Below are 17,828 nucleotides of genomic sequence, written 5' to 3' on the forward strand. Positions count from 1 at the left end.
CCTCCTCCTCTTTGTCCTTCTCTCCCTCTCTCTCTCTCTCTCTCTTCTCAAATCCAAAGCTGCCTCCTTTCTCTGCTCTTCCTCTCTTCAATGGTGCTCGGGAGCTTTTGCTCCATGAAAGATCGAAGCTTGATCCTTCTCTGAACTCCCTTTGCGTTTCTTCGCCTTCTGTATTCGATGATAAAAATGCCGGCTTTGTTCCACAAGATCTATCTTGGGCCGGATGGTTCTGATCTGAGATGAGAGGAATCGATTTGGGTTTGACTTCTGGAGTTCTTCTATTCGATAAGAAGAAGAGAGAGGAGTTGCAAGGTTTTGGTTCCCGTTCCATGGCCACCGCCAAGCGCGCTTATAAGCTTCGTATCCTTTCTGTTTTTGTCTGTGTTGTTCTTGGATTACTTTTAGGAGTTGTACGTACTGTGGATGAGGTTTTTGGTTCCTTATTTGATGAAAAGTTTTCTGTTTTCTGGGTTTATTGTTGTTGTTTTTTTTTTTCCGTCTAAGCATTTGGGGTTTTGGGTTGTGTTGGGATTTCTTGACTTTAGTTGAACGTAGAGGAGTTTGTGGCGCATTCATCCAATGTGAATTGCCTCAAGATTGGGAGGAGAACCTCCAGAGTTCTTGTTACTGGTGGAGAGGATCACAAGGTTAATCTTTGGGCCATTGGCAAGCCCAATGCCGTATTGGTTAGTTCTTGCTGAAATTCTTTCAAGGTTTATGATTTGATAGCATGATCTCAGTTCTTTGTGTTTGTTCCTGTGATATATAGAGTTTATCTGGACATACAAGTGCAGTTGAATCAGTTAGTTTTGATTCTTCAGAAGTAATGGTTGCAGCTGGTGCAGCCAGTGGGACTATAAAATTGTGGGATTTAGAGGAGGCAAAGAGTAGGGATCTTTTCTTTCATCTTTCAGTGTGTGTGTGTATCTATTTGGATAAGAAAATCAATAAAAAATGTATTGCTTTTCTTTTGTTGGTTGCAGTTGTGCGGACTCTAACTGGTCATCGGTCCAATTGTATGTCTGTTGATTTTCATCCATTTGGGGAGTTCTTTGCTTCTGGTTCTTTAGATACAAACCTTAAAATTTGGGATATCAGAAGGAAAGGGTGTATTCATACGTACAAAGGTCACACAAGAGGAGTTAATGCCATTAGGTTCACACCGGATGGGCGATGGGTTGTTTCTGGTGGAGAAGACAATGTCGTGAAGGTAATGTGCTAGCACTCACTCGTGCATGGTTAGGCATAGGCTTTCTTTAACTCACTGCATCAATCATGTGATTGCTTTTATTTCAGTGAGCATTAATGCTTCTGAAGTTTTATGCCTGGACTGCTCTGAGACTTTTCAGCTGTGATCACTGGTTCTAGTTTAGGCTCTCCTTATAAGTTCTTCATTGGTTGTGTGATTTCTTTTAATTCAGTGTCCATTAATTCTTCTAAAGTTCTCTTCCAGGACAGCTGTGGGACCTTACCGCCGGGAAGCTCCTACATGAATTCAAGTATCATGAGGGTCAGATCCAGTGCATGGATTTTCATCCTCATGAGTTCCTTTTGGCGACAGGTGAGTTATTTTAGCCTATTCATCAATCCATCAGAGTTGTTAATGTTCAGTTTTTATTTGCATAGATCAAGTTGGAGCTGCTCCACGGGTACTTTAGCTTTCCTACAAATCACGTTCTTGATTATGCTTCTATTTCCTCTTGTTATAATGTATAATCACATTCTTGTCAGGTTATACAATTTTAAAAGTTCTATTTGATGCTTCTTTCACAACCTCTGGTTTCCTATGCATAAACTCTATGTTATATGATTGATGCAGCCTATGTATGTATAACAATTTTGTATTAATACTTTCATTTATTTGCCTGATGTATGAGACAGGTTCTGCCGATAAGACAGTTAAGTTCTGGGACCTTGAAACTTTCGAGTTGATTGGATCTTCTGGACCTGAGGTATGCTTATAACCTTTTGCTTTTAATAATAACCCACATTATTGCATTATTTAATAATAATGCCATATCTAGTTTTACAATCTTTATTTAGTCTTCATCTTTTCATTATTTCTGAAGTTGGTGATGTTAGAATTATTATAGATTTATCTTGTTACGATTTCCTAATTGTTGAGGCATGCAACATAAGGATGTGTCACATGCTGGCTTGTGAGTGGTAGCAGTGAAAATGTTTTCCAATGTTGAGAAATTTGAACCTCTTACAGCTCATTAGGGCTAACCAGTTGTTTTTCATCCCAAACTATGAGAAAACATTCTCAAGTAAATTTCAAGGAACTTGTGGTTTATTATATTACATTTATTCCTCACAAGGCGTGGGAAAATAGATGCTGGAGATGGAAAGTTGAAGTGGCTTTAGATATGAAGATGTGTTAGTGTTTACAACTGCCTAAATGATTATGGGTTCAGGCATGCTTGGCTCATGAATTTTCTTCTTTTTTGGTGTGTCCCCCAAAAAAAAAAAAAAGTCTTTGGACATTCCGTTAATTTTACAAAACTTAGTAACATATAGTCAAGGATGGATAGGTCTATCACTGCCTTTGCGATAACTATATCTGCTGTAAGCACCAAATCTCAATAATCATTTTCTACCAGAGTTTTGGTAGATGACCTTAAAGTTTATCCTTGTCACTGTTCATCATATTAGGGCTTTCACCTTTTTGTCGAAACTCTACTTAGTTCTTTTTTCATTATGTTAAAATAGTTTCCAATTAAATCAAACTTGATAACTTCCCATTCCAAAAATATGCTATAAATTATTCTTTTTTTGAATCCTTAAAATTTGCACATGTTTGAGCACAAGAGCTTTTGGGAAAGTTATTTTACATCAAACATGTTGTTAATATTATTAACTTCTGATAAGTTGTTTTCAGGTTTCATTTTTTGTATTCTGTCATTACTATTGATTGCATATTTTTTTATTTTCTTGCCACCACAAATGTTTTCAAATGTCCTGCTTTGGAATTGTAGGAAAACACCATATTTTATATCTTACTCCTGTGTACTTCTTATTGTCACTTATTAAAAAATGTTACGAAAAGAATTTGATTTTCAAAGTTAAAATCAATTTTATGTCTATGAGGATTACCTTCATTTCTTCACAGAAGAAGGCCCTCAATATAGTCAAGGATGGATAGGTCTATCACTGCCTTTGCGATAACTATATCTGCTGTAAGCACCAAATCTCAATAATCATTTTCTACCATTGAGTTTTGGTGGATGGCCTTAAAATTTATCCTTGTCAATGTTCATCATATTTGGGCTTTCACCTTTTTGTCGAAACTCTACTTAGTTCTTTTTTCATTATGTTAAGATAGTTTCCTATCAAATCAAACTTAATAACTTCCCATTCCAGAAATATGCTATAAATTATTCTTTTTTTGAATCCTTAAAATTTGCACATGTTTGAGCACAAGAGCTTTTGGGAAAGTTATTTTACATCAGACATGTTGGTAATATTATTAACTTCTGATGAGTTGTTTTCTGGTTTCATTTTTTGTATTCTGTCATTACTATTGATTGCATATTTTCTTATTTTCTTGCCACCACATATGTTTTCAAATTTATTGCTTGGGAATTGTAGGAAAACACCATATTTCATATCTTACTCCTGTGTATTTCTTATTGTCACTTATTAAAAAATGTTCCGAAAAGAATTTGATTTTCAAAGTTAAAATCAATTTTATGTCTGTGAGGATTACCTTCATTTCTTCACAAAAGAAAGACCCTCAATAATGGCGGAACCCTTTTAACATTCTTCTTACTTGGAACCTAGACTTCTGGTGTGCGTTCTATGACCTTCAATCCTGATGGGAGAACTCTGCTCTGCGGACTGCATGAAAGCCTCAAGGTATACTCCCTATATCATGTTTTGTTAACGGCAATGTGCAAGAGAATTGACATGGTCTTTCTGCTTAATTTTTTATTACCCAGGTTTGCTCATGGGAACCAGTTAGATGTTATGATACTGTGGATGTTGGATGGTCTAGATTGTCAGATCTGAACATTCATGAGGGAAAGCTTCTTGGATGTTCTTATAACCAAAGTTGTGTTGGTGTATGGGTTGTAGACCTCTCGGTATGCTCTAACTTCCTCTTTGTCAAATTTTACTGGCCATGAAAGTGTTTGTCATATTTGCAAGTAAAGAGGTTAAAAATTAATTAACTTTGATGACGCAGCGTGTTGAGCCGTATGCAATTGCAAATGTTGTGAGATTAAACGGTCATTCTGATCCAAAATCTACTTCTGGTAATTCATCTGTTCAAACTGAGAGTGGTATGAAGGCTAGCATGGGAAGGTTGTCAATTTCGCAAAATTCAGAAACTGTAGTCAAGGAAACAAAGTCTACAGAATGTAGGGCCACCTTTATCTGTTTTGCTTTTTGTGTTCTTGAAATGGGAAAAATAGAAGTTCTAATTTTTGCATTTACTTCTTTGGAAATGAAGCTCTTGAAATTGCACCTGGTACTCCTCAAAGAATTGGATTAGGCACTGCTCAAAGGCCAATGGCAGCAAATTCAACAATAACTGCTACAACGCTAAAGAGGAGTTCTTCGAAAGGACATGGAACAGCCAACATTCAAAACTTTAACAAGTCTGATGTCACACCTGTGATTGTCCCTCGAAACAGCTTTAGATCTGAAGTGGTCCCTGATACTAAAAGGGAAACTGGAGGACGAATATCAGTATGCAATGTTCAGTCGAAACTGTCTGATTCTCGGAAGTCAGCTAATACTCGAGATGATCCCTCTAGAGAAGGTGTTTCTGTTCCACCTGTTTCAATTGGCAATAAAAACATTGAAGTTGGCAATCAGGATTCCATTTTTGCTGCAAGTGTGGGAAGTCAACCAGTCTCTTCTACTGAGAGAAATTTTGTTGATGGTAGATGCCTTGGGGTTGGGAAACCAGAAGGAAATCTACTGATGCAGCGAAGTCCTACCTACCGCCATGAGAATTGTATGTTTATTGTCTTGGAAACTCAATACATAAGCATAAGTATAATGCATATTTTAATAATGACTGATGCTTTTGAAGTTGTTTGCCTCATCCATTCAATACTGCAGGATCTGCTATCTTTAATATCATTATGTCCTAGTTTCTAGCTAATTATGTTTTCAATGAATCCTCTCCGCTCATATTGGCCTTTATTCATAGAGATTTTAATTTTTGATTTATGCTTGCAACCGTACAGAAAATCCCATTGGATTAACATAAATCTCGGTAATTGAATTTATTGAAACAACTGTACACAGATTAATCATTAGCCTATATCATATCTGTGCTTTGTAACATTTTATGCATCCACAACATCATTATGATACTACAGGATTGTGAATTACTCCTCTTGTTATCAGGTATGAGACTGTAGGTGCCTTGATAGTCACTAGCAGGATAATTTATGTTGATCATGAAATTGGAAATACAGTAGTGTTTCTTTTTCTGTTTCTTTTTCCCTTTTTTATAAATTTCTCCCTAGCATTTTGTGATTCAATTTTTTTTGCCCTTTGGTTTTATCGTTTCATTATTCTTTACATGTTCAATATATACAAAAATGAAGTCTAGTTTGCATTCCTTGCATACCTATCTATTTTGATCTTGCTGCCTTGATAACCTTGAGTTTCTTCCTTTGACTTTTTAAATAATCGTGGTCCAAGTTTCTAGTCTTGATCATCCTTATTTCATTTTTAATACTACACATAGAATGCTAGTAAGTAGATTTTCTTCTGTCATTAAACATTTAGTGGTTGTTTGATCTTATATTGAAGCTTGTTTTGGTGCTCAGTGCATTGTCTCATTTCAGCATGTGAAAGCCACAAGTCTTCACTGATGTAATAATTTAAACACTACAAAAAGTTTACTGCAAATGTAGATGCAACTAATTAATTTTATGCACCTGACAAACTTATTTTTAAACAAAGGTGAATTTATTTTCAGTATTTCCTAATTATTGGCAAGGGGATCAGTCCTTGAAGGTTTATGAATGTTAACATTGGTTTTCATGATCCTTGACCAACCAATTTGATTCTTTATGAGAGTGGCTCCTTCTGCGTCAAAGCTTGATTTGTCTTAGTATTATTGCTAGGGAAATTTTTGTTGGTGCAGGTATTCTTAGTTATCTTGGTTTAAGAACAGCAAAAGCCGAGTTACATATTAAGCTCTTTGTTGTGTGTTTTTAGTTGATGTCAGAGTGCACAAGGTGAGAAACACAAGTTCTGCGGAGGTTTCAAGAGGAGGTATATATGTTCCTGCTTTAGGTCAATTGATCCTTCTGTTTCCATGGTAGCAGTGTCGTGACTTTGTGCATTCTGTTCAGGAAGAACTCGCACACTTCCTTCAGGTTGGGAAAGTTCAGAACGCTCTTCGAGCCATGAAAGCCAAACTCCCAGCAATTCTTCCGACACTATGGGTCCTTCCAATGGCATAAAATACACTTCGGTATTTTTATCTTTTAAACTGCATCTCATGTGATAAATGTGATTAATCATCTTTCACATTTGGCCTCTTCTTTTGTAGATCTGTTTTTTTTTTTCGCTAAATTCATAGAGGTAGCTGAAATTTTGCTTCACATTCGATTCAAGATTTTCCTACAATGACAATAAATTTTGTACTATGTTCATTTGACTGCTGTCAATTGCTGAAAGTTTGTCATGTTAATAGTGAGGTTCAACAATGTGTGTCTTAATTGTTGTGCCATATATGTGGAGCTTAAACTAATGAGTATCTGAAGACTACATGAAATGAAGACTATATCTTCATCATTGTTTTGAATTAGCTTAGTTTCCTGCTTTGTGATCTTCCTAATATTCTGCTTTTTATGGTTTAGTTGTCTTCCAAATCTGAACTTTTCTTCCATTTTCTCTAACGCATGCATTTTTTTCCCATAAATTTCAACAGAGAGGTCGCATGGTTTCCACCCAAAAGGAAGCAGTATCTGCTAGTGATGAGGATGCTATTGCTGACTTAATGGAACAACATGAACAATTCTTAAATACAACACAATCTCACTTGACCAAAGTACAGGTAAATATTCTTGTTGAATTTGCTACCAAATCCTATGACATTTAGAAGAGAGGCCAAACCCAAAGCCCCAACTTGCAAGCCTTCATCCCAATAATTTGGCACTGATCGAATTTTTTTTCACATTTATCGCATTGCAACTATACTATAGTCCATTATGATACATCTTAGTCTGCGATTGTTTTGGGAGGTACTACTAATAAAGCATAAAGTTATTGCAAGTAACTGTTTTAGAAGAAAACTTAAGTTTCTTTATAGAAATGACTTGTATTCCATGTGTTAACTGATGGAATTAGGTAATAATGTAATATTTTAAAAAAAAAGGACTATTCTAATTTAATAGGAAAGTATGCTCGTAATTCATATAACTTAAGTTATTAGTAGTATGTTTGTAGAAAGAACAAGGTACTAATTTGAAAGTCATGGTTTGGATTCAACTAGCATTTTCCTTGTGGTTGATTACATGTAAATATTGTTGTTAGGATACTGATAAAAGTATATTAAAATTCAAAATAATGTATTTGACTTAATAACATAGTATCAATTATATTTTTTGTAGGAAATATTTTAAGTAATGAGGGGTATATTTAGGTTTTTCATTTCAGCTACAGGTTCTTCTAGTAAATGCAGCTTGAAGCATCCACGTTGAACTTACCGAAAAAGGCTTCTCTTTGATATTAAAATTTGTTAACAATCAGCTAAAAGCTTTACTATACACCAATGTTGGTAAAAGTGGTTAATATATGGAAAGGGAATGAACAAAAGCTATCCGACAAAAACTTAAACCTTTCATCCTGTATCTTTTTGTTCCCTCTAGATGTATTTTCAATGTTTTACTGAGTATCCTTTGGGCTGTCCTAGAAGAAATTTAACGAAACCATAATGAAGCCAAAAACATTAAGAACTAGTGTTCTTCACAAAAATTTCACCAATCTGAATGAAGAAATTGCTTATAATCTCCATCTTATCATGCTATAATTGTTTTTAATGTTCATTGTTTAACTGAGTAACAGCATTGATAGTCAATGGTTTCCTCTTTTGTATTGTTCTTGAAGTATATACTTTGTTATTTTGTATGCCAATAGCAAGGCATAGTCAGAGAGAGTAGAGACCACCGATTTGATATTCATTTCTATCTCCATTATATTTTAAATTGCAAGCAGGAATTAGGCAAATTCATATGAAGTCTCTAGAGCTTACACTATCTTAGGTTCCATTTTCCCAAGAATGATATTAAACACATACTTGAAATAAAACAACCAGCATATACAGCAAGTCACTATTGCTTTAATGATGTAGTACTTATCTTTGATGTGTATAAATGTACAGAAGTAGTAATTGCAGCTTGGTTTGATAACAGTTATCAGTTTATGTGGGGAAAGGATTTTTTTCCGTAGTTCTAGTATTTATATTTTTCTCTGCATATGGAATCTTGTAATGTTAATGTAAAATAATGGCACTTACATCACTATGTTTAACTATCAACAGTTGTCTACAAGAACTCTGAGTATAAGCTTCGTTTAAGTGGTGCTGTAATTTTAGTACAAAATGCCAATCTTCTGTAATTGTTTACCTAATTGTGATAATTAAATTCTACATTGAATCTGCTACATAGAATGTATGTTATTCTTGTTCATCAAATTCTTACTTCCAACTTCTTCCTCTATAAACCGGTGCCAAGTCCTTGGAAATACAACCTGTTATTGCATGACTTTTATTACTGTATCCGGTGTATCCAATATACTTTTTCTGCCATTCTTTGTCAATCATTTTAGATTTAGTTTCATATAAAATTTGTGACTTACAGGTAGTTCACCGGCTATGGGAAAGAAACGACATTAAAGGAGTAATCAATGCACTGGCGAAGATGTCTGATCATGCTGTAAGTATCATTTGAAGCTTTCTGTGGGTCAATGAGGATCATTCTTTATGTTCAAACCTTTAATGCAGGTCTCTGCTGACGTTATAAGTGTGTTTATGGGCAAAGTTGATATTTTCACTCTGGAATTATGCACATTCCTATTTCCATTACTTACAAGTCTTCTGGAGAGTAAGATGGATAGGTATGTATGTACTTTTTGCATATACATATTTGAAAAACTTGTGCCACCTTTTCTTCTAAAGAAGCCCCAAGATACTGGTTTTTTCGGCTTTGTATCCTTCCTGTACACTAGTTACATGCTGGATGGATTCCATTGTATTTCAGATCAGTCACGTTCATCTTTGTATTGTCCGCTGCTTTATTCTCGTTCAAGCTTTAAAGAACTTTGGTTGTGTTCTTCTGCTTAATGTCCTTGCAATCACGAATCAGTTTACCTATTCACCCTCCTTGTTAAATTGGAATTAAAGTTGCGCGTTAAAATTTAGTCAAGTTTTAACCTTATTCAAATCAGTGCCAAGCCTCGAGTTTTGTGCCGGTTGGAGAAAAAAACTCAACTATACTTGATGTTCATCAAATCATTTTTCATAAAGAATTTGGATAAATCATGTACTTGAGCTCTTCTTTTTCCTTCCCTTTTTTTGTTTCTTGGTCAAAATTTTTGAATCCAAAATGGTAAATTCTGACTGCCATTTGTTTTTAGCCTTGTTTTAGTAGTAGTTAACTATATGAAAATCATTTAGTTTCCTTTGGAGTTATTATTGCTGCTTCTATTGAATGCAAAATTTGAAGCGATTCACATATCTGTTGCTTACCGATTTGATGTTCAGGCATTTACTGGTTTCCATGGAAATGCTGTTGAAACTCGTCAAAATCTTTGGCCCTGTGATCCATTCAACACTATCCGCTGGTCCATCTGTCGGTGTAGACGTTCAAGCTGAGCAGAGGTGTGCTTCTTTTTTTCCTTCTTTCTTTCTTCTTGGGCTGTAAATGTCGGTTGTTTAATTGAACAACTGTTTTTTTTTTTTCATGTTCTCTAGGCTTGAGCGATGCAATCTCTGTTTCATCGAGCTGGAAAAAGTCAAGCAGGTTCTCCCTTCTCTGACGAGGTAAAGGTTTTGAGCTCCCTAAACTACTTTCTATAGTGTATATTTTTCTGAAACTGTTATTCATACTTCATCCTGTAATCCAAATCAAAACTTCAAACACCAAGTGAGTGTTCTACATAAAACTTATATTTAGTTACTGTTTATTGATTTTTAATAGAAGAGGAGGATCTCTCACGAAGACCGCGCAAGAGCTAAAACTCACTCTTCAGGACGTCCTGTGAGTGGCTAACTATACGACAACTCATTCAACGTATCAGAAACTCAAATTCTCTTCGTTAACTTATTACCCTAAAAGATGGATGCCAAAGCTGCCTCTTGGGAGTAATTTGGCCTATACTCCGGATACTCGGGTCGGCTCCATCAGCAGCAGCTATTATTCGCTTACCGCTTATAATTTATGTCTTGTATATGCTAACCCAGGTTTCTGTGTGTCGTGAAGCCAAGCCATGACGGGTGAGTTGTTTCCCCGCAAGACTCCCCCCTGGCATTTTATCGGAGCGAAAAACCCTGATGGAGATTTCCCGGGAGATTGAAATGCTCTGATGTTATTGGCTTCAAGGAATCAAGGGACATTCTTGTTTGAACTTTGTAGTAGTAGTAGTAGTAGTGCAGATGGTTTACTGTAAAGATGGATTATTATTTTGCTGAGTGCCCAAGTGTTTTGTTCAACCAACATTTATCTGTAAATGGCTCTTCATAAGCATAAGTCCTCATGCTTCTTTTTTCTTAAAAAAAAAAAAACCAAATTGAAAGCTCTTAAATAGTACCTTGAAAAATGGATGAGAGATTGATGATAGGATTGAAATCACTTGATCAAAAAGAATTTTACAAAAGGTGTGTACCAGGTCATTAGAATATTTGTGCATAAATGACAAAGTGGGCACCAGTTGAAATTTCCTTTGTGTACAACCTGACAACTTCTAAATAGTCAGTTCAAAAATGTTAGGGATGTGATGCACCCTTTTGATGTTGAAATCAAGCATTGGAATTTCAGAATAGTTTCATTTCCCAATTTTACATTTTTGGGCAGCAGTTCAGGGCTTCAAATGTCAAAGAAGAGGCGGGTGGTAAGGTAACAAAGGTTCTGGTATCATCGACTGGGTATCAGAGAAAACTTATGATCTTTATATATTTGAGCTCAAAATGCCTTTACGAGGCCATTCCAAAACATTGTTGTTGCTTCCTCTATTTAAGTGGCAAAGATGTCCGGCTTGTTGGTGACATTGTCATGTGCCTTCAGCTTGCTGATCCTGAAAGGTTTCCTTCCTTGCGAATTCTATTGCGCTTTCGAATCCTCATTCTCTTGGAATTAGAATCCGCTTTTTCATCCTGCATGAGATATCCATAAAAGTTGTCAATGCCCCATGATAATTAAGTGTCCTGGTTATTCCAGAAAGGGCAACAAGAGCGTATAATTGGCAATTGATGTTTATATCACATTGTGAAAGCGCTTTGAAACCGACAATGAAACAAGGGAGATTTTCATCTAAGAAAAATAAGAAACTCAAGCAGCGAGATATTGACTGAGACAATGTTGCATGGGCACATTCAAACAGTTAGGCTTCCTGTTTTAGACCATTTGTTTTTATACATAGTTTTAAGATATGTTCTTTGCTGTTGCATGAAAGATGGAGTGAGGTTCTGGATATTCTACCTCCTTAAACAAGTTTAACCATTTTTACATTGCAGATATAAAAAATCATTTGATACAGATACATGAAAGGCAGAAAACAGAATGAGGCAATCAATTTACCTGATTAATTGCATTTGAGGAGGCTTCTTTCTTTTTCTTTTTCAAGCACGACAACGGGTTTGGGCCCTGAAAGGAACAACTATGTGAAAATGTGAAAAAAAAAATACCCTAGATGACTTGCATTGCTTAACAATCAATTTAAAGATTTTTCAAACTGTTCCCACACACAAGGACCACTTAATAATCAACATAAATTTCTCCAAGTCACAAGAGTGGGTGCATTGGCTTTTATGGCCTCCTAATAAATACACATAATTGACAGCTAGAACTCCCAACAACAATTAGCTGATAATGTTAACCTTAGGTTCCCAAAAAAATGTGAACATTTAAAATTCTCTACAAGCTACATCAAATATGCATCTCATCTCATGTCTCCTATCACATGACACCAAATATTTCGTGTAAGTTCAATCATAAGAGATGTTTTTCAATTCCCTTTCACACTCCTAAAATTCTGGGGAATTTAATGTACAGCATTCAATTGTAATAGTAAATTTCAAATTTTCATAAAGACTAATTGAAAAAAAAAATGATACTTTGTGGACCTATTAAACACACGTATTTAGATAATAAAAAGCGACAACACAAGGACATACTTGGTTGGGGAATAAACCATTTATCCCAAGTTATTCCAACCTTATAAGGATAGCGTTAATATTATTGACAAAAATAAATAAAGTTTTAATTAAAATCATTATGGCTAATTATTATCGATCATTAATTATAATATAAATTTAAGAAAATTAGTTATTTTAGTTAAAATTAATCAAATCAAAATTGCAGGTGGCTTTCAAAGTTTCCCGCCATGACAATATTAACGACAACCAAGAATGCCTAAAGCAACCTATCCCAATTTATTAAACTCCAAAACCAAAACCACCTGAAAGTGCAGCAATTATTTAAATTCCAAGAAAACTTAGTATTTCTCTAAAGAGAACCAAACCTTTGCTTTCTTTCTTTTAAATTTAGTTTTGTCAACCACACCAAGTGCATGTCCTCCTCCAATTGATTTCCTCATATGTTCTGAACCTGAAGCTTCATTTGCAGAATCATCATTTAATTTAGCTGAGGTCAGTTCGTCCTTTGATTCCTTCTCATGTAATTTATAGTATTCTGGTTCACTCATATGCATGCGTCTCTCTTCAGTAGATTTAACAAATTCACGTTGATGCGCAGAGGGCTGATCAATAAATAACGAATTTTTTAGACCGTAGATGACAGGAACACCTGGTATCTGCATTACATAAAGAACATAGATCAGAACTTCAAAAGACACCGCGGAACATTGAGATAAGATTTATTACTGCTTTCAGAAACAAAATGTGCAAACACACGGTCCAATCAGCCACTGCAAATTCTACAACCAACGTACTCCAAGAGAGAAAACACAGTATTCAAAGCATTTGTGCATCAACAAATTATGAAGCTGGCATGCCAAATGCTAGTATTTCTGATTAGATGCATTTCTTAAATCTATTACACTCTATTCTCATGTTACTTATCAAATCAATACTCGTGTTCATGTAATGCAAAAAGTACACACCACAGAGCAAATACATTACGGCAGAAGGATATTCAAGAGATGCTTCTTAAAAAAAAATAGACTAGTCTGAAACTCAAGGAAGTGAAGGTGTGCTTATACAGAATCGGTCATTTAAAACAAGAGGTTTGCCTGATAGCATACTTCATATTAAGATGCCAACAAACGATCCCCATTAGCACAATCAAAGAACTAGTAAAATTAAAGTAAAGGCATTCTACAATTGGCAACAACTATCACATTCTTACCTTGTTGTTAGGAAAGATTGATAACAAGACAACACCATGAAAATCTTTTCTTTAAGGCAAATAAATTTAACAATTAAACTCCATGCACAGAAATAACAATAATCCATTGAGAATAATCCTTAATCACAATAATAAAAGCTCAAACAAACAAAATTACAAGAACAACAATAATGATCATGGCCTTGAGTTTTTCTTGATCCCTATTTATCTTCTCTAAATCTTAAGCAAGAAAAAGAATGGAAAACTAGATCAAATGAAAATTAATCATAGTCAAAACTGCAACCTTTTGAAACATTCTCCGAAGATCAGCGTCCTGAGTGGCCACAAAGAAGTGCTCAGGATTCGACTCTCCGATGATCGATTCTATGCACGCAGTGGCGCTCACCCTCTTCTCATGATCGCATCTGGAACAACAAAACCAGCACAACATAAGCCCTAATCGTATCAAAACAACAAAAACGCAGGAGCAGAGAGGAATCCTGTGAATAGGGCAACCTCGCGGAGACGAGGTGGCGAGCGGCATTGAGAGCTTCAGAGTGGGATTCACCAAGCGCTTGGAGCTCAGCAACAACGCAGCAAGAGGAAAAGAGCAGCACGCGGGCACCGAGGAGACGCTGGAGAGCGTTGTCCGCAGGGACGAGGCCATGGAGGAGGAGGTGGTGAACGAAGGTGCCGTCGCAGAGGACCTTGTAGGGTTCACGGAATCCGAAGCACGCTGAGTAGAACCTCACCGCCTTGCGGTGCCTCTTCTGCTTCTTCAACCTCATGGATGGAGCTCGCCGGAACCCTAACCCTTGATCACGCCGGAGGCGAGGCAGAAGGGCAGAGAGTTTTGCTAGGGTTTTTCAAATTGTCGCGGGGCCGAGGGCAATTGAGGTAATTTGAAAAAAAATATTAATTTTCTTTTTTCTTATGTTCTATTTATAATTTTTTTTTATTAATTAAATAAAAATATTCACAAGAGTCCGGAGTATACAAGCAATAGCTTGTACACTTTATAAAATAATAATAATAATAATAATAAATAATTAAATAATTAAAAATAAAATTTAATTACAAAATCTTTATCTAAAAATTACTTTTTATATGAAAGAAAAAATTTTGTACAAGTGTAATGTCACGCCCCGAACCTAACCGGGCACGTGGCAACCGCCACGACGACAAGAAGTGGGTCCCACAATGGCCCCACTTTCAGGTCGCCGTAAGGCTCAATATAAACCTGTTATCACAATTATATAACTAGAAGACAACATAATAAAATATCACAAATAGGGTTCCCCAGATCTTAGGAACCCTAAACACAAGAATAACAATAATAAAGACAAAACCAGGGTTTTAAGATACAACCCGAAATATAAATACAAGAACCACATATAAGGTCAAGTCTAGTGGATCCATAAAGGGTCATGCATACTATAACAAACCTAAACAAGAAGTGCAGATAGACCACTCTCTATCGCATGACACAGACTACGTCCAACGTCGCGATCGAAAAAGATAAAAAGGGGAGTGGTGAGTAAGAGAGGTTACCCAGTGAGTGGTGTCAGCATAGATGTAACAGAGTGATAAAGTATTTCAAATGGTAATTCGAAGAAAAAAATAATAGCATATAAAAATCAGTTCCAAGTATTCAACATATTAACAAATAACACAGGATTCATCAATAGGAAAAGCAAATAACATTTTTAAAACATAATGAACATAATCGCAAAAAAATACAGTCGGCCTAAAAACAATTCCCCACACTAATCGTGGTCACGACTAGTCGTGGAACCACCAAGGAGTTTTTAAAACTTTTTTAAAATTTAAAAAGAGTTGCCTTTTCCTTGGTGTTGCATCGAGATCCCCGTGTGGTGACCCCGGGTTTCTCACATAATGAACCCCCGTCAATGGCTCCGCGCACCTCTTGACCCGTGGGTAAACCCGAGGTTAACCACGCCGCCTCCCATCAGCCGGACCGTGGAACCCCACATCGCAGTTGTCGGACTAAAGTCCGCCGTCACCATTAAAAACCGAATGCCACATATAATTCTTTTCCAATTTCCAATTCAAAGAATCCATCGCACAATGTTTAAACCAAAAAATATACATTAAACCATGTTCCATTTGCATACAAATGCGGAAATATACATCAAGCCATATCTCATTTGCATATAAATACTGAAATGTACTTTAAAACCATATCTCATTTGCATATAAACACGGAAATGCAAGTAAACATGTTTCTTTCAAAAATAAATAGGTATAAGCATTCTAGGTTTAACCATTTTCAAGTAAATTCAGTACTCAAAAAATATATATCGTGGAAACCAATTTATCATCAAATTTATGTGATAAAACACATGAACAAATACTTTAGTACTCTTATTAAATCTATGCAATTAGAAATTTAACCACTCACAGAACCCGTCGTCTCGTCCCGAGACGCCCTTACTGATTGGCGAGCTCCTTCCCCTTAGAGGATGCTTCGCCACCTAGATACAAGCAGGGAATTCAAATTCTAACGAACATAAGAATGATGACCAAAGAAAATGCATGAAAATACAATTTTACATGTCTAATACGGAACCTTAGGGTTTTAGGGCAAAACATCGTCATTTTGGATCCAAACGACATCATAATGGAGTAAAACTAGTTCCAATGAGTTCAGGGTAAGAAGAGCTTCAATGTGGACCAAAGAAATACCAGAAAAGGCTCAAAATTTTCGGTGCTACAGTAATTTCGAAATTGCTACAGTAACCCGAACCTTATACTATGGTTTTCTCCCAATTTACAACCCTAAATCGAAAATTTTCTTCTACAACATCCTCATACATGCATTATAAATCATTGGCTTCAATTTAAGCCTATGGATCATCATATTCATGGAGAAATCGAAATTTTTATATATTTCTAAAAACAAGGAAATACGGGTAAAATACAAAACAAAAACATTGGATATAAGGCTTACCGGATTCGGGAGTGAGAGAGGAATAAATTTGGTATTGAAGGTCGCCGGAAATTCTCGCCGGAAAGATTTTTGTTTCTAAATTTATGCTCGGCCGAACAAGAAGAACAAGAAGCAAGGAAGCAAGAAGGAAAGGCTTAGAAGAAAGAAAGAAAAGAATGGGCTAGAAACAAGTTTGCCACGTGCTTCAGCCTCTCTAAATTCTCAGATTTTTGAAGACTGAAATTACCAAAATGCCCTCTAATACAAAATAAAGAGGAATGAGTCCAAAAGACTGCTTTTGCCCCTCGGTTTTTGGTCGGTTTTTCACACACAACTCATCGCAGTCATGCAAATATGCCACTAATGCAAAATGACCATTTTTATCCCTAATGCAAGCATAAAAAAATCTAAATAGGCCCGAGGTCTAAATCGTGACAGGGTACAACACTCTACCCTCCTTAAAAAAATTTTTGTCCTCAAAATTTCACTTACCCAACTCACTCGAATAAATGAGGATATTTCTTTCTCATGAACCGCTCGAGTTCCCAAGTCAACTCCTCAATCTGATCACTTCTCCAAAGAACTTTTACAACTGGCACCACCTTTCCCCGAAGCACTTTTTCTAGCCGATCAAGGATACGAACAGGTCTCACTTCAAAAGTCAAATCTTCTCGGAGTTCAACTGGAGGTGTTTCAAGTGCATGCGACGGATCTGGTACATACTTCTTCAACAATGAAACATGAAAAACATTATGGATCTTCTTTAACTCTGGTGGCAACTGTAATCTATAAGCCACTGGCCCAATTCTTTCAAGTATCAAGAATGACCCAATATAGCGAGGATTTAACTTTCCCCTGCTACGGAACCGAATTACTCCCTTCCAAGGTGATATCTTCAGAAAAACTCTGTCACCAATTTGGAATTCTAAATCTCTTCTCCTGTTGTTAGCATAGCTCTTTTGCCGGTCTTGGGCCACTTTTAGCCTGTCTTGAATTACCTTCACTTTTTCTGTGGTTACCTCAATTAGTTCTACATTTTGCAACTTTCTTTCACCAACTTCATCCCAACAGAGGGGTGTTCGACACTTACGCCCATACAAAGCTTCATAAGGAGCCATACCAATACTTGCATGGAAGCTATTATTGTAAGCGAATTCCACTAGAGGTAAGTGCTTGTCCCAACTTCCTTGGAAATCGAGAACACAAGCCCTCAAAGCATATCCTCAAGTGTCCGGATCAGACGCCTCGATTGGCCATCCGTCTCGAGATGGTAAAGCCGTCATCAATCTCAAAGTTGTCCCAAGAGCCCCGACTGAAACTTAGGCCAAAATTGAGATGTAAATCTC

General features: G+C 36.2%; 3 protein-coding genes across 6 annotated transcripts; 1 reads left to right on the forward strand and 2 right to left on the reverse strand.

Moving 5' to 3' along the window:
• Positions 1 to 10,793, forward strand: LOC120268428 (katanin p80 WD40 repeat-containing subunit B1 homolog KTN80.4-like). 4 transcript variants are annotated; one of them, XR_005538957.1, is made up of 19 exons: positions 1 to 360; positions 556 to 686; positions 770 to 887; positions 984 to 1,210; positions 1,459 to 1,561; positions 1,882 to 1,952; positions 3,784 to 3,858; positions 3,942 to 4,085; positions 4,187 to 4,361; positions 4,454 to 4,963; positions 6,184 to 6,240; positions 6,321 to 6,442; positions 6,902 to 7,027; positions 8,832 to 8,906; positions 8,975 to 9,087; positions 9,734 to 9,850; positions 9,944 to 10,012; positions 10,170 to 10,362; positions 10,452 to 10,793. XR_005538957.1 is itself a non-coding variant. In XM_039275858.1 (18 exons), the coding sequence occupies exons 1-18, from the start codon at positions 240 to 242 to the stop codon at positions 10,231 to 10,233; spliced, it is 2,418 nt and encodes an 805-aa protein (XP_039131792.1). In that variant the 5' UTR covers positions 1 to 239; the 3' UTR covers positions 10,234 to 10,793. The 4 variants fall into 4 exon arrangements, 3 of the variants coding, with proteins under 3 accessions (XP_039131792.1, XP_039131830.1, XP_039131867.1); XM_039275858.1 differs by having other exon boundaries at positions 10,170 to 10,793; XM_039275896.1 differs by having other exon boundaries at positions 10,173 to 10,793.
• A 238-nt stretch (positions 10,794 to 11,031) lies between these two features.
• On the reverse strand, positions 11,032 to 14,424 carry LOC120268666 (rRNA-processing protein UTP23 homolog). The gene is made up of 5 exons (XM_039275987.1): positions 14,049 to 14,424; positions 13,837 to 13,957; positions 12,709 to 12,999; positions 11,766 to 11,831; positions 11,032 to 11,341 (listed from the first exon to the last, which is right to left on the reverse strand). The coding sequence occupies exons 1-5, from the start codon at positions 14,318 to 14,320 to the stop codon at positions 11,249 to 11,251; spliced, it is 843 nt and encodes a 280-aa protein (XP_039131921.1). The 5' UTR covers positions 14,321 to 14,424; the 3' UTR covers positions 11,032 to 11,248.
• A 2,555-nt stretch (positions 14,425 to 16,979) lies between these two features.
• Positions 16,980 to 17,600, reverse strand: LOC120262973. Its single transcript, XM_039270897.1, has one exon. It carries the CDS (start codon positions 17,598 to 17,600, stop codon positions 16,980 to 16,982), a length of 621 nt encoding a protein of 206 aa, XP_039126831.1.
• Between the last annotated feature and the right edge of the window lie 228 nt (positions 17,601 to 17,828).

The sequence above is a fragment of the Dioscorea cayenensis genome, chromosome 1, assembly GCF_009730915.1.
Source record: "Dioscorea cayenensis subsp. rotundata cultivar TDr96_F1 chromosome 1, TDr96_F1_v2_PseudoChromosome.rev07_lg8_w22 25.fasta, whole genome shotgun sequence".
NCBI lineage: Eukaryota > Viridiplantae > Streptophyta > Magnoliopsida > Dioscoreales > Dioscoreaceae > Dioscorea > Dioscorea cayenensis.

Excerpts from the sequence above, each read along its gene's own strand:
- LOC120268428 (XM_039275858.1), top strand. The coding sequence starts at position 240 with ATGAGAGGAATCGATTTGGGTTTGACTTCTGGAGTTCTTCTATTCGAT. Across the intron at positions 1,562-1,881 it reads TGAGTTCCTTTTGGCGACAG|GTTCTGCCGATAAGACAGTT; the intron begins GTGAGTTATTTT and ends TGTATGAGACAG. Across the intron at positions 1,953-3,783 it reads TTGGATCTTCTGGACCTGAG|ACTTCTGGTGTGCGTTCTAT; the intron begins GTATGCTTATAA and ends CTTGGAACCTAG.
- LOC120268666 (XM_039275987.1), bottom strand. The coding sequence starts at position 14,320 with ATGAGGTTGAAGAAGCAGAAGAGGCACCGCAAGGCGGTGAGGTTCTAC. Across the intron at positions 13,958-14,048 it reads CGCCACCTCGTCTCCGCGAG|ATGCGATCATGAGAAGAGGG; the intron begins GTTGCCCTATTC and ends TTGTTGTTCCAG. Across the intron at positions 13,000-13,836 it reads TTCGGAGAATGTTTCAAAAG|ATACCAGGTGTTCCTGTCAT; the intron begins GTTGCAGTTTTG and ends TATGTAATGCAG.
- LOC120262973 (XM_039270897.1), bottom strand. The coding sequence starts at position 17,600 with ATGGCTCCTTATGAAGCTTTGTATGGGCGTAAGTGTCGAACACCCCTC.